Raw genomic sequence first — 22987 nt, forward strand, 5'->3', positions numbered from 1 at the left:
GAAGTGCCAATAAATCCAGTCATCAAACCCAGAACCCATTATTATTATTATTAGTATTATTATTATTATTTGTTTGTTTGTTTACTTTTCTACATTATTGTGTTTTCCCCAGGGCTTGCCTGTAATTTGTGTTTGACTTTATAATGTGTTTGTCTATAATGTAATTACTTTTACCTACACTGTGCCCTGTCTGTAATTGGCCTTGCGGCTGTTGACTTGGCACATAAATAATAAAGAAATGAATTGAATTGAATTATTATTGTTAGTAGTAGTAGTAGTAGTAGTAGTAGTAGTAGTAGTAGTATCACTTTCAACAAATTAATTTTTTCGATGTGGGTTTGAGGTTCTCACAAAGGTTGTTACGAAGAGTTCCATCTTCTAGGATATATCGTCGTGTAAAATGGCAGACCCGTGCTCTCGTCAGAGAGAGCGCCCCACATCAATATGCCTGCAACTGTTTGACAGTAATAAAAATCTGGTCCCAGATATGTGCTTTATTCCAAGATAGACTGGTCTACTGACCGTCGGTCAGAAAGAATTTGACTTTTGAAAGTCAACCGAAATTTCGAGGCAACAAATCGCCTCCGTCCTCAGGGTCTACGAATAAGCCAAACAAGGAAATATCGTGAAGGTGGCAGTAAGAATAGCCTGGTTTCTTGTTCGTTTTTTCAGCCCTGAAGATGGAGGCCGAATATTCTTCGGAAACGTCGCATGATTTTCAGTGGACTGCACGGCGCTATGTCGCAGAAGACAGAACTGACCACTTTGTAATTTTGTTCTATTTTTACAACGGGCTTTTACACCAGTAAAATACATTTGGATCTTCTCAAGGAATACAGTAAAACGTATTTTATGAATTTACAAGACGGTCAGGCAATTATTATTGTACTTATTTAGAATATGATAACAATCTAAAGAATCATATTTAATAGAATATAATAGCTGTTTAATATGGCTACAAGAATTTCATTTTCTACGGTTTCAGTAGGTGAAGATATTGCAGCGTGTAGAGTCGTTACTGGGTAACGACCTCGAAACAAACAACGAAATAACATTCACGGCTAGGCAACATATTGTCGCGTGTTTCCCAGGAAACGCGACAAGTAAATTCACGGCGGTCTTGGATTTGGGGAATATGTTTATTGGACAGTCACTTTTACACTCGCAAGAACAATCATTCTTAACTTGTAACAGCATTTAGACATTTCTTCTTCACTCTCATAATTATTTGCACCGCTGATCTTGGTGAAGTGTCTTCTGCCCTTTGTCGGATGCGAGCTTGCTTCTGCTCTAGTCGGAGCTACGCTAGAAACTGACTGGTCTCGTCGAAGCTGGACTTTTATAATGTGCATTGGGACTGAAAAGAGCGCACCATGTAGGAGGCTTTGGTTTCGCCCGCTCTTATGCAACGAACCTCTTGCTGTCCTTTAAACTCCGGGGAAACGTATTTGTTGTTTATGCGATTCCTAGGTAACGCCCTGCTGGTATTCCGTTCCCACTGAAATTTACATGTTTATCGCAGCCGTTGCCTACCAATGGACGTCTTATCGTCCGGATTTTTGGCGGCATGCCACAATATTCTTAATAAGCAAGCATACTCAGCCTTGACTGTACAAAATCGTCACAAACGAACACGTTCCCACGGAAACGATTGGAGTACAAAAGTGAGCGGTGTTTTCTACGAGGTCCATGTAAAGAGGTTATAACTGAGACAAGTTTAGAAGTTAGTCAGTTGAACAAGTAAGTTATAAGGGAATCTGTGAAGAGAAGACTTTGTCGGTGCAGTTGAAGAATCCCCACTGTTACAGCCATTACCAAGGAGCGACTGATGAAAACACAGGAGACCAGAAAGTCTTAGTGTTTACTGCAGGGATTCTAAAGTGTGAAAAAATGGCGCTATAATTAAGTGTAGTCTCAAGTCGTGTGTTAGTGTGGTCAATAAATCCAATCTCCAGTCCAAAACTCCGTCAAGAGTCGTTCTAACACGTGACAATATGCTACCAATACAAGTTATGTGGGGTTTTCCTTTTTTTTGGTATTGCTATTGGATATACTGTTGCTGTTGTTGTTGTTGATTCGTTGTTATAATAATAACAACGAATCATTAACATTATTTTTATTATCAGAAAAAATGTATTTCATTATAGGTACCTTCTTTTTGGCATCAATGCTCTTGTCCATGTAATTGGAACGAATGGCGTGCCGAGTGAAAGTGTAATTGTTGGGGGACTCCCCGGGCGGTGTATTGAAGTCTTGGCTCTCCACTGTTCCACCAGCTACTCTGAGGTCCCTTTCATCTCTGCAAGCGGCCCCATTTCCGTTGCTGGAACCTAAAAGCCTGGAATTTTCGGGAGCTGTGCCGTACGTTCCTGTGTTTGCTGTCGTGGGCAGTGAGGCGATGGTCACCGTTTTGCCTGCCGACAGAGTACCAGGATATCGAACCGATGTGTTGTTACTGGACGTAGGCATCCGCACCTGCAAACCCACAAAATCCTCTCTTAAATAGACAGGCCTCTTGATATATCGGTTTAATTATGAATATATTCTACGAAGAAAAAGACCACTGGGAAGACCAAGGCGTAGGTGGGTGGGAAATATTAAAACGGATCTTAGAGAGATAAGATGGGATGGTATAGATTGGATGGATCTGGCTCAGGATAGGAACCAGTGGAGGGCTCTTTTGAACACGGTAATAAACTTTCGGGTTCCATAAAATGCTGGGCAATTCTTGAGTAGCTGCAGAATTGACTTCTCAAGATGGGGTCAGCTCCATAAGTAGATAAATAAGTACATTCTACGAATTACACGAAATTAAAAGTGGACTCAACGTAACGTGCACCAATGAAAAGGCGGCGAAGCCAGTGTTTGGTAGATGAGGTCCGACGTCACTATTCTGCTCTTCATGTAGGGGTACAGGCCTATGTTTTCAGGTTGCACAGTGCACGTGGGCGATCCTGAGAAATCCTCGTCATACATTTGTTGGGCGATAGCATTTACAGAAATGTAATATGAAAGATTCCCCCTCCAAATACTCACGAAATCTTATTGCGCATTATATATTCGCTCATATACTCGTATTCTGCTAGGTATTTCAAAAAAAGCAAATACATAGACCGTGGGAATTTTTAAATTATTATATATTGAAACAGATTTGCTCAAAACTTTTCTGGGCAACGGCTCGGTAAACCTGTTCCAACGAGCAGCAATGGAAACTGTCTCAGCGAACGAATGTTAAATCTCGTTGTTAGGCAACAGCCAGCGCGCCAATGGACTGGCGAGATACCCAGTATTATGTATTTAACAAATAAAGTGCTCTTGTTTTATTTAAACTTGAAAATATATTGCTACACTTATCAATGCCTTGAACAACGGTAGAGGTTAACGTGTGAAAAACAAATTAAAGCTTATATAATTACAGGCTACGAGGGTGGGCAGATTTTGACGGTATAAAAGAATGTTCTATTTTAGCGTCCCGTTACACTGATTAATGTCCATGGTTTATGCTGACCGTCTTACAGTGTATACACTATACACTTTTTCACCTTATTCTTCACTTCCACACTACATGTTTCAGCACTAATGTGCCATGTTCAGGTGTCTTTATGCACGTTAAACTATTGTACCGCATGCCATGATGTCTTCATTCTAAAATGACTACACTGTAAGACGGTCAGCATAAACCATGGACAGGATAAAAGAAATATCACATTGTCATAATGACTGACTCTGGAACATGTTAAAAGACATCTTAAATATCTGTGTTATTAAGTGCGAAAGTATGAGATGGTTACTAGACTAGACTAGATTTAGTGACATTTTAGTAAACCATATGACAGTTAAATTACGAAATGTTGGAAACCATGTTATAATATATTGTTTTATTACTTAGATTTCTAGGAGGACCATAGCTTTTGTACTGTCTATAGGCTATTAGATTCGTTATAGAAACAAATATTAATGCCTACTCAGCACTAATGCATTATTACTTCCGTAGACACTTATGTCTTAATATCATACATTGTACACTACCAGTGGTGCTGGGGGAGTTATAAAGCATAGGCACTTTACGAACATCAACAAGAAATTGCATTGCAACTAATGGAAGCCAGATCTGGCCTGCTGGAGACCAGTGTATAATCTGCATAATTTCTAAGTACTGAAGTGATATTAAATTCAAATACACAAATTTAAAATTTATAAAGCCAATACATTCCCTTGGAGCCGTGCCGCAACTAAGGCAGTTTGGCATTTGTTTCTCGCTGCGGGGATCCAGTGTTAAATCCCAGGTGTGGTAAAAGCAAATCTCCTCGTAAAACTGTAGATTTGCCACTTTGATTGATTACTGGTTCTAGGTTCGACCCAAGTGTGCTGGTTACTATTATTTTCATCATGTTAGAGGACGGATCAATTTATAAATACTTAAGTACTCTAGTCAAATGAGACAAAACGAATATCTGACCAGTGACATCCTCCCTTCATCACATGCATGAGTTGTTCTGTCACATCTCGGTCGCCAGAGCCTCGTTGTGGTAGCAGAGAGTACGTCATAAATGTAATGTTAACATTCAGGAAGAGGAGGTCATTTATTTTGCATCCTGTAGGTTAGAGAACCAGAATAAAAACATCAAGTATCAGAAAGTACTTCTTAGGTTATGGATAAATTGAGTAGAGCCTATATTAAATTCTGGATCATTTTGAAATTTGTTTCATTTACAAGTCCTGAACTAAGAGTGTTTCACAATTTTAAAGTTAGCATCTGTGTAGAAATATTTCGAACGTGTGGATTTGATTTATTAGCAACAATTGTGTTCTACTTCCTGTTAATATAAGCAAACCCCTATTTTGCGACCCAGTCCTAAGAATAATATCGTATATTTTATTCACCTCGATACCACCAGTGTGTATAAATTTTCGTACATTTTCTTTTTCAGCATGCATGACAATCTATGTAGTCAGGCTGGGCAGCTGTAGTTGACACTCAAAACATTTTAAACAAACACGGAGAATGACTACATAAGTGAAAAACAAAAAGCATGAAATTGTTGATCATATCACACTGAAATAAACATGCAGTCAAAGAAGATCACGGAAATTATTTTATTAAAAAAACACTTCTGCTTTATTGCAAACTTTTATGTCACCATAAAAATATTTTAATGAAATGAAGGTTCAGTGAATAGAGAATTCAGACGAAATATTTCTGTAGAAGTACCAAAGCAAATTAATTCCCTTTCCTTCATGAATAGCATTTTGTTGTTATCTTTAGTGCAATGCAAGCATATTTGCAAAATATTAAGTTCTAGTGAGAGAGATTCACTGCAGGATAATGGAAACAACCCCCGACTTCATGCGAATTTAAAAAGCTATTTGTTTGTAAAGTGTTTTATACATGTTTTAGCTGCTAAGTTTTATTACATACCTCATAACGCTGAAACCCTGAAAGGGCGGAACCACTGGCAAGGCTTAGACTAGATTGGAAGATAATATTTAAACTGACCTTAAAGGAACAGGATGTGACGATATGGGATTGGTCCATCTGGCTCAGGGTAGAAAGATGTGGAGCGAAGTTGTGGAGATAATGAAATTTCTGGCTCCGTAACAGTTGATATCTTGTGCAAGAAACATTTCCTCTTCGCTGCGATATAGGAGTAGGGATATTTCATTGCTAATATTTTTCAATATACTTTGGACCAGGAAGAATTTCAGTTAAATGGAATGCATAAACCACTGGCTTGGTGTTACTTGCTTACATAATATCTTAAGTACCATAAAATACTGTTAGGTGTAGGGTGGTACGCGTGACAGAAATAGCGGATTTTAGATCGGGTGACTAGATTTATCAGCACCTTGGTTACAAGTTCTCTTAATTACCACAAATACAGCGCTATCCCTGATTTACACACTTTCCAGTCCACCGCTGCACACGCACTAGGATTCTGGGTATCCGATAGTCGTCTCCCAACAACGGATCTCAACACAGAAACTAGCACTTCATATCACTATGAAGTCTTCTTGCTATTTCTTCTTCAGTCACTCTAGAACTTCGGAACTAAAAGTTCTTCTGGACTCATCCTTTCAGCTTACAGCTGTCTCGTAACTGCCCTTGTAATAACTCTATAACCGTATTAACTTCTCACTCCGTATAGACCCTATTGTTGCTGACGTCATCTCTTATACGGAAGTGTATTTACCGAACCGTTGCTTAGAAACGGGTTGCATAGCATCGTTGTTCTACCGCTGCTCGGCACTGCGACATTGAAAAGAGCCTCATCTATTGTTGCGTAACCAAGCAACATACTGTTTACCAAGAATCTCTCTTCGCTGGAACTTGTTTATCGACACGTTGCCTAGCAATGGTATACATGTAGCGAAACTATACAATACTTACCATAAAGTACGAAAGGTAGCCCTGCGGTGGACCGGGTACGATCTTAGGTCAAGTCATATGGAATTTATTTTGGACAAAGTGGCTCTGGAGCAGGTTTTCTCCGGGTACTTGGGGTTCCCTTACCAATTCTCATTCACCAAAATGCTCCATACTCATCTATCATCCGGGGCTGGTGTTGTAGGCCAATTACTGACCGACGTACCAAGTGTACTTAGTCTCACCCCACTCCACGAAACCAAAAAGAAAAAAGAGAAAGTTAATCTGGAAATAAAAGTAGGAAATCTCCCACATTGTTCCTTTATACATTAATGTGATTTTCCATTGTAGAATATTTGTGTTTTTTCTGGATTCTTCATCTTGTTCTTGACTACCATTTCCCATATTTCATTCGTTCATGTTCACACATTATTTTATTGCCTTAATCTATTTATCTGCTGTGCGTTTGACAGAAACATGAAGGTCATTCAATTTCGAGGATTGTGCGCTGGGAAATACAACAACAAAACCACGATCCAAGTGCACGTGCCGTTCACCACCGCTTCTACCATAGACAGGCAGGCCCATTTTTAATAGGCTTTGAACAAATATAACATTAATATAATTTTCACTGTATATACGCTGATCACAAATAGTTTATGAACATAACCAACGTTGCACATGCACTAGTTTATTGTGAGATTTGAAATTTAGAATATTCTGCTGTAGTGGGGGTTCCCCTGAGACATCCGTTTTGCCTGATGTTGCCTTGGTTTGTCATCCGCATATTTCATTATCAGTCAGACAACTAAGTGACTTTCAAGACTGCTGACAAATTGTAAAACATTTTAACCTACACTTATATTATGATAATCTCATAGCCTTCAGAGCCTTACATTGCAAGGGATACCATGGAAATAATATTATAAATAAAAGAGATTCATAGCGAGGGTTGGGTTAATGCAATTCAGGGTAATGCAGAGTAAGGAGCTCTCGTGAACATCATTACGAATTTCCATGTTAAACAGGAGCGAAATTTTTTCACTTGCGGCTTGAGAAGAGAGACTTTTCTGTATGTGATAGTTAACACAGATTTCGAAGGGACACCACAATACACATCACTTAACACTACAGTAAGGAAATCATTCATATCAGTGCCACTTGGCACTTACGCTGTAAGCTTAACATGAACGAAATTTACTGGATGTATGTACATTCTCAAGTGACGAAAATGTTACTAGACTGTGAATGCGACTAGGGAGCCAAGCATATACACTGTTGCTGTCCCTATCAGTTAGTTTCTGGATTTCCAGTCTGGTTTATCTGAATTTTATTGGAGAAGAGACATTGTGGAAGTGTTGCAGAAACTGTGTATCCAAGAAAAGCCGACGCTGATGGAGATAGGAGGCTTCTAGCAAACATCAGTGCTATTTTTATATTTCAGTAAATATTTGTTCTTTACCGTTTTCAAACTCAAGAGTTGCGTGCCATAAGCCAGTTCAGGCGTTCAGATGCTTTAAATCTGGTCTTCCTGTCATCTTTTGGATTAGTTAAATTTTCTGACGTAAATTAATAACACCTACAAATTTTAAATAATCTTATGAACATGGAATAGCCTGCTACGTTACGCCATCTTTTATTTCTAACCCTCCACGAAAATTTGTGAGCCCTTTTGTGTTATAAATTACTTCCTCTAGCACAGAAAGAACACAAAGTTACACCATTAATAATTAGGCTGCATGCTTTACAGGAGAGCCAGACAAGTTGCCGCATATTTAGGCGGGTCGTCACTATCTCGTAGAACTAAAAGCTTCGGGCGAGAAAATTAAAGAGTTCAAGACATAGTTTGTATTAGATGGTTTATTTGTTTGGTTTATATGACGACGCTTTCCATAGCTAGAAGGATTAATGACTAACGAATTGGAAAGGATATGAAAGGAAGCTGTTGCGACCAAGCATGATGTAGGATTTGAGAATCTCACAGCAATGGTTAGGAAGAGTTGTTTCTTCTGTAAAATAGTGCAGTGCAGCCCGTTTAAAGTCAGCCGACGTTTCGGAGGTATACGTCGCCTCCAACTTCAGGGTAGAAGACTAAGCCAAGCAGGAAACCAGCATGAAGCAAACAGTCAGCAGAATAGGAAGTCCCAACCCGGCGTTTCCTTAGTGGGATGAAGACAAACCGGAAAAGGCTTCGGTCATTACAGCCGGATTCCGGGTCGGATCCAAACCCGTAGCCTCTGAAATACGAACCAGGTGTGCTTAGGGTTCTATTGCGACTTTGCTATTGTTGATAATTTGCTCGACATCAGAGTAGCGCGTGTGTTTCGAAGACAACAACGTACAGAGACTAATATTACCGCACGCTTTCCGATTGTGCTGTTTTAAAGAATCCATTTTTATATGGCTTCAACCTTGAACACTCTTGTCACGGCAAGTACATGTAATTAGAGTGCGGCGTAACACATAGTGACATTATGGCAGCTTCCGTTGTGATTACTAACACGTGTCACATGGACATCTAGAATGTATAGATAACTGACTAGCTCGAGGGGGGGGTGGGGGGGTGGAAGCCGAAACTTACTTGAAAGCCAAGAAAACCCTTGTTATAGAAACAGGTATAAAAACAAATACGCGTATAAGTGGATTTCCATCTCAGTAATATAATAAATAATAATTAATGCAACTAATATATTTTTCGAAAGGGTAGTGAAATTTAAATACTAGGACGAAAGAGAACATAGGAACACTAAAGAAAGAAGCATAGCAAGATTGAAAGCTGTTCGGAAAACTGAAGTCCGCTTAAAGACAGAATTATTTTATCCAATTAGTTTCCAAATCATACAGAGTACAAAAAATAAATTGCTATTTTATATACTTTTTAAAAGGCACGGTTTCTTGTTCTGAACAAAAACGAAGAATTAATATAACAGAAAATTATTAACCGAACAAATGGAGATAAAATATAATACGAATTTATCTTATTCGCATTCTATTTTCATGATAATTAATTCAAGATGTGTGTGAGATGAATTATTATGCAGGATTTGAAGTTTTCAGAGCGGTGGTTAGGAAGAATTCTCTCTACTGGGCCGACGTTGTGTAGACCGTTGAAAGACCACCGACGTTTTGGAGGAACATGTCGTCTCCATTTTCAGGACCGAAGAAGAGACGATCTGTTTCTTACCTACTTCACGCTGGATTCTTGCTTCGTTTGTTCTTCGACCCTGAAGATGGAGGCGACATATTCTTCCGAACGTTGGATCATTTTCAACTAAATTCACAACGTTATATCCCAGAATACAGAACTCTTGAGTCATTCTGCTTGCTACTTGCTTGCTCGATTAATCTTCAACTTTGAAAGCGGTGGCAGCAGGCTTCTCCGAATCATCAGTAAATTTTCATTGGACTAGAAGGTGTAACATCCGTAAAGATTGAAGTGTTCAAGAGGCATATGATTAAAGGGATCCCTGATGTATGGAAAACTAATACATGAAAGTTCATGCCGGAAAACCTCATGAGATATCATGCATAAGACCATGGCAGACGTTGGGTAAATGAGTGCTTTTCACGTACTAAAGGCTCTTATTCAAACTTTTGGTCACGCCTTTAGAACTCCGGTTTAGTCATTTCCCTAAGGTCTAGCAACATGTGCATCTATTTGCTAGCGTTCATCTCACGTAGTCTGCCTTATGAAATATGTGTTACATGTGAACGCAAGTGGAGCTAGCGATTTTTTAATATTTAAGCTATTATTAACCCGTTCTATCTATAACCCGAACATTTGTATTGTCGCGTATTAAGGAGTGACTATACAAGGTGTGCGGATTGGTGAATTGATTTATTGACCACTTACATGCACCACTTGGAACTACAAGTAATTACAGCCCCCATGCTTATCTCAATACTTTAAGAATTACCACAGAAACCGCTTAGGTTTTTCCAGACTGCTATGTCTTCAAAAACCGTTACCTAGCAATGACTTCTAATAGTGGAGATTCTTCAGCTTCCTGCTCTCAAGTCGTTACTGTCTGGCGAATATCCCGTAGCTAAAGTCTTGTCAACTGTCAAGTAAACTGCAGCGCAGTCTCTTCTCTTCCTCTCTTGCAGATCTCTACTCAACTGACTGGGTCCCAGGTTTGCGGCAATTTCACACCAACCTCCTAGTCTTCTCTTCACACGCTGATTTTCAACTGACAACTGACAGCTCCGACATATGTAGTCTAGTGACGGATCCAACAGAAAACACCGCCTCCAGCAGCCCCTCTATTCCTGATATGGGACTTTGCCTAGCGAAAGTTCGGATATCGTTGATGTGTTTGGCGACCGTTACCAAGCAACGCATGTTCATTCCTGCGATCTTTGCTTAGGAATGATACTACATGATGCAGCATGAAACATGTTTCAGTGACTTACAATGAGACGGTAGGGAAACCTGAACAGCATTGTTTCATGAATATACGTGTCTGTGTTTAAGAAGCACTTTGTCTTAATTTGCATTAGATAGTTAAGTAGCGGTAAAGCTTAGGTTTCTATTTTGAATTGTTTCATTTTTGGTCCGTTACACTATCACTGCAGTACACAACACACAGCACATAGGAAACATCTAACCATAAGCCATACAACCTCAAGCTGACATCTCCCATCTTCGGGATGAATTAACAAGGAGGAGCTTAACATTTTACATCAAATGTTTTAAATTTTTAAAAAAATTTTAAATATTTAAATATTTTAACATTGGCGTTTTAACTTGAGGGCAGTTTCGGATGGAAGGTGAGAATTGATAGTGCACTCAACTATCCTAGCAAGTGTTGTGCTTTTACACGTTGACATATCGTAGCAGTGTCCACACAACAAACATAACTGTGTACATCATAAACAACGACAGTGCTTTCATAATTGTAGTAAGTGCCTCTGATGATGGTTGTGTCAAACCGAAACATGTAAGGCAGAAGTGATAAAGAAGTGACCTACAAATTGTTACACTCGACGGACTTTTTATTAACTTAGGTTTCTCTTCGGGAGGCGGCCGGTTAGAATTTCGACTGCCCTGACTGAAGTTTGGCGTTGTTACTTCAGTCTCTCGAGGCTGGGATATTACCTCAAATTAGACCACGTCTGTTTCCTTCCAAGTACTTTCCGATTCTTCGGTTACTGACCAGTGTATAATTCGACACTGTGTGTCTGAGCTACCGAGAGCGTCGTTAATAAACCATGAATAAATAAATAAATAAAGTTGTGTCCGTCCGTCTTTCTGCAATTATAAACCATCAAGCTGCCTGTCTGATTTCAATAAAACTTTACACAATAAAGAAGCCCTACATTTCGTCTGGTCTTTTTTTCATTTTAACGGGGTTTTATTTATTTTACGCGCAAATTTACTTACACTCCTGAATAAATATAAACGTATAATATTTAAATACTTTGGAGATTATGATAATAGCTTATATAAACATTTCTATTACACATTCGTACGCCTGAGCTCGGTTCGATATACTTTTGGGCACATCCTACTGTTCAGTTGCGAAGGTTATGGGAATCCATACAGAACTCACGAACAGAAAATCAGTATTATAATAACAATAACTGTTCTCTCGAAAGCAATGTCCAACCTCCTTCAGCTCCACGTACCTCAGTTTCGCTTGATTTACAACTATCTGGAAGACTTCCAATTTGTGTCTACTTGAAATAATATTCAGAATATTGAATGATGTTAGTTCCACATGAATATGTGGTGTACACCCCTGCAGTTTCCTCGAATGGAAAGTACTTCCACATTTCTCGTTGACTTTAGTTTGGGATGGCGGCTGAAAAATGTACAGAGCAAGCCCCAAGAGGAAAGTAAGGAAACGTGTCACAAAGTAACCAAAGATGTTTTCTGCCTTTCCTATACAGTGAAATTATTTTTCTATTTCAGAGGTGACACAACGCGGCCATGTCACGATGTTACCTCGCAACAACAACACTTACCAGCTTATCTAATTGTATGTGTAACTAGTTGTATTTATAGCTAAAAGTATGTGTTAATCTAAGTATATTATCTAAGTTATATATATATAAGTTGCAGTGTGACAGCAACGTGAGTATTATACACCTGATGATGGCCGTCTGAGGCCGAAACATGTAGTGTAGAGGAGCAAGATCAAGGACACATAATATATTGTTTGCACTCGGGACGGAATTTGTATCATTATATCATTTATCGTGTGGAGTGCAACAGGATGCTTAAACATAATATTATATTATCTTAACATCAATATTGACTCTCCGCTCATATTACGGTATATATAAAATTCATTTTCGCGCCAAAGTATTCCAGACATTTCACTGAAGCAACCATCTAAATGAATCGTACAATATACTCGTTGTGCTTGTGAATTTGTTTGGGGTAGAAAGTAAAAATTCTCTTGAAGTTACTAAATAAATAGGTAGAAAGAATACGCCCGCTGAACTTACAAGGGCACTAACAAAAGATATTTAGAACGTACTGTATACTGGGTCACAACGGGGAATGTAGTGTAATGGTCTTCTGGAGGTTTTGGGTAATATTTAATTAATTAAAAAATATTTTGCCTGAAATCGTCTTGCTTCTGGAGGTCTATTTATCTTTACTTGGCTCTGTTCCCATTTTCACACAATTGATTGTCTTACTGACAGGTGTCATGCACATTACGTAAATGCAGCTTAGAAAATAGTCAAATTTCAGCACATTACTGATGTATCTAACATTTTAATTACAATACGTATTTTGGTGTCCTGTCGCATATGGAGGCATAATTTAGTGCAAAGAGTGAGATGACTTAGAAGTACTGACACAACAAGAATTCACTGATGGGAGAATACACTTCTTTATACTGATATGATCATTAAAGTAATACGTCTTTTCTGAGTTGGGATTCTTAGATTTGTTCAAACAGCCTCAGTGTTTGTGGCGGTACTGCACGAACCCCTGTACTGCAGACTGCATGACATGGAACTAAGTGGTTTATACTACAGAGATGATAGCGCTTTTTGTGCCCAGTATGTATGACCGCAGTCCTCGTTCTCGCGTAAATCAAGCGATGTCAGAGAGACAGGGATTAAGTATGATGCATAACCCAATTATCTGTTCCGACGCCATTCAGTGTCTACTTCAGTCTATTTGGCATGCATATTCAGGAAAATGATAAATGCGCGAAGTTCGAAATATTTGCTCTAGAATAATCTGTTCGCCGTTTTTATGTCGGGGTTCTAAATATAGACGGGGTGCCGTTCTGTACGTGATGAGAAACCTTAGTGACTAGACCGTACGAGCTAAAAACAAAATAAAAGAAACTTTCCTTTTGAGACATTACCCGAAAAATTCAGCACGTCTGGAGAAGTGCCTCCTATAGATCTATGTATTTTACCCTTTATGGCTTACTCACAAGAATAGCTATGACCAAGCGGGTTAGCAGAGGAGGTTAATTTTCCGGCTTGTATTAGAGAAATAACCGCTTAGAATATCGGCCAGTACATCGACTATTCTGAAGTCATTCATGTTTTCCTGAAACTCTCCAGGAAAATTCAGAACTAGTGCCACAATTTAGGCCATAAAAGCTTCATGGAATTGAGCTCATCTTAAGAAGACGCCAATTGTGCAGCTACTCAAGAACTTCCCAGCATTCTATGGAACCCGAAAGTTCATTACCTTTTTCACAAGAGCCCTCCACTGGTTCCTTCCCTCAGCCAGATCGATTCAGTATATACTATCCTAAACTTCTCCTCTAATATCCATTTAATACTATCCTACTTCTTGGTCTTCCCATTGGTCCCTTTCCTTCTGTCTTTCCCACAAATATCCTATATGCATTCCTGTTCTCCCAATTCGTGCTACATGCCCTGCGCATCTCATCCTCCTTGACTTGATCATTCTTATTATACTTGGAAAAGAGTACAAGTTATGAAGCTCCTCATTATGCAGTTTTCTCCAACCTCCCATCACTTCATTCACTGTCCTCTAAGCCCAGAAAATTTAAATCTTCAATGATTTAACCACCTACTTTCACGAATCTGAAATTAACAGCAAGCTCTGCAGTGTGAAATATGTCTGGAATAGAGTGTAGGAACGCTTAGCATTTTTCTTTCCGTCAGAAACGTCTTTTTCATAGATAATTAACTATGGTAGCAAGAAATTATTTGGTCATATGACGAGATAAGTAATTACTTGTAAGGTAAAGGTAAAACTGTCCCTGTTCTTAACTAATTGAAGCACTACGCCATGAAGGGGTATAGGGAAGTGGATGTAGAGATCTACATTTTCTTGACCTCAAGGAATTAATTGTACCAAGAAAAAATACTGACAATTTTCATATGACCTTTCAGAACGTAAAATCAAATTCAGTCAGCTATTTCAGACGAATTACGAAACTGCCTTCAGGTTTCGAACAAGCAGTCACGTCAAGACTTCTGAAAGCAAGACTTAGACTTCCTAGCAGAGGTTAGAGCTATGAGTTTCATCATTTGTCACAAATAAGAGCTTTATTTTCATACTGTACATTTAGTTGTAATTTAATTCCTTTGGTTAATTTACGTTTTCTTATGAACGTAGACAACTGAGTCTTCAAAGCTCCTTACACATTTAATAATCTCGGTATGCATGTCTAGATTGGAGGATCATATTTCAGTCGCTTGCTTTCCTTTGCTAGCTTCAGCAAACAGTTTACAGCTGTGAGTGTGTACACATTTGCATGTTTCTGAGAATATATTCTTCTCTCTCTTTTCCTTCGTTCCATTCTTCTTAACTAAAAAAATTGATTTTTCTTTGAGACTTGCATAATATTCTTCTCCTCCCTCGTCCTTTCAAATTTAAATTTTTTATTTGACGAAAAACTTATATTTTATTACATCTGGTTTAAGAAATTTACTCCAAAATCCAACTTTATAACTTGTACTCGTCTCCAAGTATAATCAGAATAATCAAGTAGAGGAGGACGAGATGGGTATGGCATGTAGCACGAATGGATGAGAAGAGGAGTACATTAGGATATTGATGGGAAAGTCAGAAGGAAAGAGACCACTGGGAAGACAAAAACGTAGGTGGGCGAACAATATTAAAATGAATATTAGAGAGATAGGTTGGGATGATATGGATTGGGTTGATCTGGCTCATGATAGAGAAAAGCGGAGGGCTCTTGTGAACACGGTAATGAACCTTCGGGTTCCCTAAAATGCTGGGTAATTCTTGAGTAGTTGCAGATTTGGCGGCTCTTCAAGAAGGGTTCAGCTCCATGGGTAAGTAAGAAAGTAACTCCATAAACCAATATCATTGACTTAAGGAGCGTCTCTGAAATCGACTATGAATTCTGCTTTGACTGGAGATCATTATCATTGGGCTTAGTTCTCTTTTCAACACACAAAGTGACTGAATTAACCACATTATTTGAGTAAAATTGGGGTGATGTTTTTCCAGTTTCACGCGTTTTACATAGTTGCTACATGGAACAGCTGCAACTTATGTTTCCTTTCTTGTCCCTAATGAATCATGAACCCGACGAAAAAATCTGTAGGGAGGCAAAAACGAGTTGTCTCTCTGCTTTTCCACCAATTTTCTACCCCTCACTTGACGGGTCATACTAGGTTTCATGCTATATTTTCACGAGTTCATAAATAGCTATTCATTAAATTGCATTTCATAACAACACACAATTTTTTTTTCCCCCTTTGGCACTACAGCCCCAGTGGGCCTAGGCCTACCTCCATGAACTTCTCCGTTCACTTCGGTTTTTATAGATCTTACACATTCGGTAGGACTCCTTGGGCGGGTGATCAGCTCGTCGCAAGGCCTCTACCTGTACACAAACACAGAAAAAACGCACACACACATAAACTAAACATCCATCCCTGAGTGGGATTCGAACCCATGATCCCGGTTTCCAAGCGAGCGAAGGCAGTATATTTAGACCACTCGGCTACCGTGACCGGCCACAACACACAAATAACTGGTGAAATAAGGCACAGTATACCTCACAAAGGTAAATGGTAAAGTTGTCCCCGTATTTGAACTAATTAAGCAATGCTCCATGAAGACGTATCGGGGAGTGGATGTACAGATACACGTGTTCTTGACCTCAGCAATATCTGGAGGTGAGTGGTTAGCCTCACGCACAGGCAGCTATAACCCCAGGGAAAGGGTTCCAGATATCAATTGGATAGACAGCTGAATGGGACCAGAACCGGTCTGGAGGAAGTGGAAAGGAGAAAAATCTTTTCCTTATCGGGACTCGAACTCCGACTTCTCAGCCGTCCAGCACGCAGCCAGTAGCTACGTCACTGCGCTATCGCGTCTCCACAATGTCACAAAAAAAGAAATAATAATAAAGAAGATTACATAAAACACTATTCAACCATAGCCTTCTTCAGGTAAAGAAACGAAAACATCAGCGCTCAAAAAGTGTCAGTTTCCGTCCTTGAGCGACCTGATGGCCTCTGTACTGTAATAAGGTAACAGCAGAAAAACAGGGCGGACAGAACGCAAGGAACTGTAGGCCGTACGGCACGAAGCTGCGGTGTGTAATGTGTACAGTTACAATAAAACCGCAACAATTTCCTTGAGTAGCGATGAAATGAAGAGGTATAACCTTTATTACGTTTTCTGTTTTAACTCAACAGAATTTTCACAGAGTTTTCAACTGTTAATTTCGGAACTCGGGAGCCCTCAGCCGCATAAGGCCCTCCTCCTGCGTGTACATAAAAATCCACCGGTGGCCTTGATATCTGCGCAGCTCCATAGTTTTATCGTCTTTCTGTTGCATGCTGTAACCGCTAATGTCTGTCGCGCCTACAATTCGCCTTTCCCTTGTTTCCTTCTGATGTCTCATATCTAAAAACTCTATTATCATCAAGTTACCGTCTACTGGGATGTGACGCCGTGCAATCTGGTAGATATTTACCGAAACATCGGGTGAAAGTGCTGTCTCCATCTTCAGGGTAGAAGAATGAACGATTTTCTCTTCTACCCTCAAGACCTGGACACTAAGTTTCTCCGAAACGCTGGAAATATCTACCAAACTGTACTGTGTCACATCCTATAAGACAGTAATCTGCATAGCCACTGTCATGAGCATCTCAAATCTGACAAGTTTTATCGGTTTGATTGCTGCAGTGACTTTCTGTACAGTCTGAAGAAGAATGCTCGTGCTCTGTTCTCATTCACTAGGGAGTGATTCCTGGTTTCTCTGTCTGTGGCATATAAAGGGGACAAACTTATGGGTTCGGTTTCACGGTTCAATTTGTAAGGGAACGCTCTGAAGTTACACAGAATATTTCTGTTCTTGTCTTCCAAGCAAGAAACTACATACCACTTTATTGCCGTGACCCAGTGAACCACCAGTAAACTATCGCTTCAATTGCAATACGCGAACCACAAGAATGTGACTGTTGCAAATGTCTGTCGGAACTTGCTAATGCCCCTGCAGCTACCATCAGGCTAGGCCGTCGTTTCTGTAGTTACAGCCAGCTAAATTAAAGCCGTATTCAATTACTCATACACGTGCTTACTGAAATCATCCTTGTGATTATGCAGAGATATATCTTTTGGTACTTCATCAAATTGTGATGGACCATGAAGCTATATATACTCTTGTATTAACGTAGGAACATCTTGTATCATATTGCATAAAAATACTACAAATTGCAGTTGTTCCTGTACTTAATTAAATAAACATCAGGCCATTAAAACACATTTGGGGGGTGGAGGTATAGATATATCATTCTTGACCTCGACACTAGATACAGATGATTGGTCAGCTTCACGCTCCACCAGCTTTACTCCCGGGCAAATCATCGCTGGCACCCATTGGTTAGGAGCCTGGGTGGGCCTGAGAGTCGGTATGGACGCTGTATAGAAGAGAAAAAATTTTCCCTTGTAGGGATTCAAACTCCGGCTCTCCAGTCCGTAGCCCATCGCTATACCGACAGATCTGCTTCAGATACTATTTTTCTCTTCACTGAGAATATTTTTTAAGTATTCTATTAAGACTCGTCCAGCACGTCGCTTTCACATGTACTATGTATGAACGTGTTGTTAGGCCTCTAAGAGGCTGGGGCTCTCATGGCGATGAATATTAAGATTTAGGTCTTCCGAAACTCAATTCCGTACAGTCTGGTAGATGGTTATCAAAGTTTCCGAGGAATCTGATGCCTCCATAACCATTGAAGAAAATTCTGCCCTGAAAATGGACGTAGTAGATTCTTTCAAAACTTCGGTGGACATCTACCAGACTGTACGGTGTGATCATTATATAATTTTCAACTCTTGAAAGCAGACATACGGCGACAGTACCTCAGTCTGGGGCGGTAGGGCGGGAAGGTCTCTCAGTTAGGCACAAGACCCACTAACGAAAATTCCAGTCTTATGTAATAAGAGAGTTGTTCGGATTTCTTCCTATTTCACCTCCGTTCAAGAATATTGGGCACACATACCGAAACTTCATAATGAGTGCCTTATTCTCACATTATTATGGAGACTACATTTGTAGGATAATATCGATGGGCATGTAGCACGCATCGAAAATATCAAACGGGAAATTTGGAGGGAAGAGGATCACTTGGAAGACCCGTAAATGCAGAGGATCAAAACATTGACATGTTAATCAACTGTAGTAACACAAACTGTACATTGGTCAGTGTTACTGCCACAGTCTCTCACCAGTAAATAGGAGTATACTCAGAACGCGTCTTCCATGCATCCATCGTAATATTAAATTTAGTGTGTAGTTCTTTTTCCAAACGCACCTTTCCCAATGAGCTGTCCAGTCAGGGTACATAATGCGATTTATTCTCCCGTACATGCAAATATCAAGGTATTAAGAGTAATTCGGACACAAGAAATGAACGCAAAATCAGATTCCCATGGGGCTGTGTATGTTTGCCGTCTTTGGGGTTGTAAAGCAGTGTCATCTGGTAGACAGGGACAAATCTAAGGCGCACTGAAAATGGAAGCAGTAGCTTCCACTAAGAAATTGGTTCTTGCCTACCAGAATTATCTGTGTCACATCCCAGAAGACAGAAATCTTCAAATGCTTCTTCCTTCTTTGTAACGCCGTCTAGAAATATGCTTAAAAGAATGGAGTAAATTGACAGCCCTTCTAAATCTTAACCACCAAGATTCAATAAAATATCTTACCAGTGATATTATGGACCTCAGTCCCTTATTTTGTGAGGCAGGTTATTACTCAATTTGGTAACACATTCCCATATCAAAAAATGGGGGGGGGGATTTGTTCTTACATAACAGGAGAGACTGGAATCAGGATGTTTAACTGAAAGTTCCTGCCAATAATGTAATTGCTTGGAATTAGCTTCTCTTGCGTACCAGTTCGGAGCAACTGCCAGTTGACTCCTGGAAATTGCAGAAAGTCACGAGACTTCACATTCCTTCGCGAAGTATGGCAGACATGACAGATAAATTCCGCAGCTAAGGAGCGCTGTGTATTATAACATGAGTGAAGTTAATAAAATTCCAGACTCCTAGTTCACTTTCTACAGCTTCTGGAAATTAGAGTAAATTTTTTTTAAATAAAAAGCATGCAAGCATTTATTAAACGTATAAAATTTCAAGTAACATAACTATGTTTACCTTGAAATTACTGCTAGGACGAGAATGAATCGCCAGTCGAGGACAACTACGAGATTGTCTTGCAGTCTTCAATAACACGCAACACTCCTTTCTAATCCATGTATATATAACCACATGTTAGAGTGAATGTAGATGAGGTTTGGACTGGTAACTGGATTTATTGAGAATTTATACACAACTCTTGACTACACATTACAGTTCAATGTTACGCACACGGTAGTGCTCTCAGTCTGCTGCAGCCTCCACAAGTCGTTGCCTGGTAACGGCAAGTACGAGAAGTACAAGAAAATATTTTTGCAATCCCCGCATTCTCTATATCATGTGATTATCTTCTTAATGGAGTAAATGAGCATCAGGTTCAGCAAGGCATGAAGCAGCACAAAAAATACGGCACGAAAATATTGCATACATTTTCTTATATATTACTGACATTCCCTACGCTAGCTTGGAAATGGGAGCTGTGTATTCCTTGCTACGCCACTGAAGGCTACTGAGTACCGAACAGCAATGTAATGCGTCTGATGAGTTAAGCCCTTTTCAACAGTTTGGACCCACAGTGCATAATACCGCTACTTTTCTGACAATACCAACCTTGCAGTTTTATTTAGAGTGATTTTCTCCATGAATTAAATTCAATAAAATCATATCAACCATATTCGAGAAAATCTTTAATACGTATTTATTATGGGGAGGATGCGTACAGTTTTCAAGCTGGATATTTTATGCTTACATGTCAATGATCTGACTCTATCTACAGACGCCGAGCAGTGCAGACGTGTCTTGTGCAGCGCTCAGTGAACCGTGTGTAAACAGTGAAAGGCATAGCTCATACAGTGCTACGACCTAACTACTTTTTGCATAGTGGTGAATGTTTGGAAATCTACTACCATATCTATTACAAGCAATCCCTGCAACACCCGTCTAACAGTGTTCAAACTGCCGTATTTATTAGTGCTGTTATTGATTTTCGTCTTTCACAGTGGTTACACGTTGGTATTAACCCAGTTCTTTACATCATGTGAACCTAGGCAGTGCTGCCGACGTTTCAAAGTGCACAGTACTATATAAAAAAATAAATAAAAAAAAATGTTCCAACCAACTCATCTTCCGCAAAACCAGTGCTTCAGTGTCAATCAGCAACAACACCCAGTACAACAACAACAAATTATGCAGCAACAGTTAATGATGCAGCAGCAGCTAACGCAGCAACAGCAAATGATTCCATACCCACAAGCACCATTACAACCACAGGTAATGTTACAGCAACCAACAATGCCCCAACCGGTCATGCAACAACCCAAACCGTACCAGTACCAGCAAACCAATCGCAGTGTACCCCCGCAACAATCGTCCAACGTGCAACCATCAACCATCATGTCTCAGCGCACTAACCAACATGGTGACAAAAACACCAACAAACAAAACTCATCAACAAGCGATCGAGTGGACGACCCGCCAACCACCACAAAATACACCTGGCAAACTATAAAAAGGAAAAGGATGCGTTTGACCCCAGAAGAGGCAACAGAAGACCAGTTTCAACTCAACACCCAAAATAAATTTGCAGAGCTATCTGACCTTGAAGACGAGGATATGCAGACAAATGACACGAACAAATCCACCATCAATAGCAACCAACCAAGGGGAAAAAAACCGCCCCCGATATACATATACGGGGTGACAAATTATAGAGAAATGATTAAATATATAAGCGAAGTCGTTGAAGAAGAGCAGTATTATTGCAAAGCACTCCCCAAAGAAACAATCAAAATCAACACTAATACCGCAGACACCTACAGGAAACTAATTAGGAAAATCCAGGAAGACAAGATTATGCATCACACCTATCAAATCAGAGACGAAAGGGCTTACCGTATTGTCCTGCGAAACCTGCACCATACAATACCCACAGAACAAATAAAAGAAGAACTACAAAACCATGGCCACACAGTCCGCAATATACTAAACATCCAACACCGACAAACGAAGGAGCCACTGCCCCTATTCTTTGTGGATATAGAACCGAAAGAAAACAACAAGAATATTTACGACATCGAATTCCTGTGCAACTCGAGAATCAGGGTGGAGGCCCCAAGAAAGAAAAACACCATCGTGCAATGCACAAGGTGCCAGTGCTACGGACACACTAAATCATACTGCATGAAACCGTACGCCTGCGTCAAATGCGGAGAAGAGCATAATTCCACCAGTTGCAAAAAAAGCCCAAATACCCCACCAAAATGTGCGCTCTGTGGAGGCACCCATCCGGCCAACTACAAAGGATGCAACATATACAAAAACCTACAAAACGCAAGACGCGGAGCACATTCATCGAAACTCACCGCTGCACACAAACCAAACCCAATCATCAACACGACCGATCTGAACGAATTCCCCTTTCTACCTACCACCCAACAACAAGTGTTAAACAACAGCAACAACAACAACAGCGATAACATCAACTTTGTCCCAATACCATTGCACCAACCCACCCCCTACTCTCAGATAGTCACACAAAATCAGCAACCACCCAACGTAACCGAACAACTTTCCGCATTCCTAAACGAATTCAAAGCCATGTTTAACCAATTAATCAGTCAAAACAGCATGATAATCAACATGCTCAGCACGGTCATCAATAAAATTGTGAACTAATTCAGAACCCACTACGATTGGCAGTCTGGAATGCCAATGGGCTATCCAGTCATAAAATGGAACTACAAACATTCCTTAGCATGCACAAAATAGACATCGCCCTCATATCAGAAACGCACTTCACCAGCAAAACTGTACTCAAGATCCCTACCTACAAGATATATCACATTCATCACCCAGACGACAGGGCCCACGGGGGCGCAGCCGTGATCGTCAGAAACTCGATACCTCACCACGAACTTGTGCACTATCAAACCGACAAAATACAAGCCGCTAGTATACGAGTCACTGCAAAGCCATGGCCATTTACCGTAACCGCAATCTACTGCCCGCCGAGACATCCAATCTCTACCAGCGAATACACCACTTTCCTC

At 39.9% G+C, this 22987-nt stretch overlaps 1 protein-coding gene across 10 annotated transcripts in view; it reads right to left on the reverse strand.

The window, feature by feature from the left end:
- Window positions 1-22987, reverse strand: part of LOC111871558 (cholecystokinin receptor type A) — a 578235-nt gene that overhangs the window by 6236 nt on the left and 549012 nt on the right. For all 10 annotated transcript variants that reach the window (XM_033754144.1, XM_033754143.1, XM_033754138.1 and 7 more), the window contains one exon: window positions 2152-2475. In XM_033754144.1, the coding sequence (XP_033610035.1) occupies window positions 2152-2475 (324 nt within the window). The remainder of the gene's footprint in view (window positions 1-2151; window positions 2476-22987) is intronic.

The sequence above is a fragment of the Cryptotermes secundus genome, unplaced genomic scaffold (genome assembly GCF_002891405.2).
Source record: "Cryptotermes secundus unplaced genomic scaffold, Csec_1.0 scaffold152, whole genome shotgun sequence".
NCBI classification, from domain to species: domain Eukaryota; kingdom Metazoa; phylum Arthropoda; class Insecta; order Blattodea; family Kalotermitidae; genus Cryptotermes; species Cryptotermes secundus.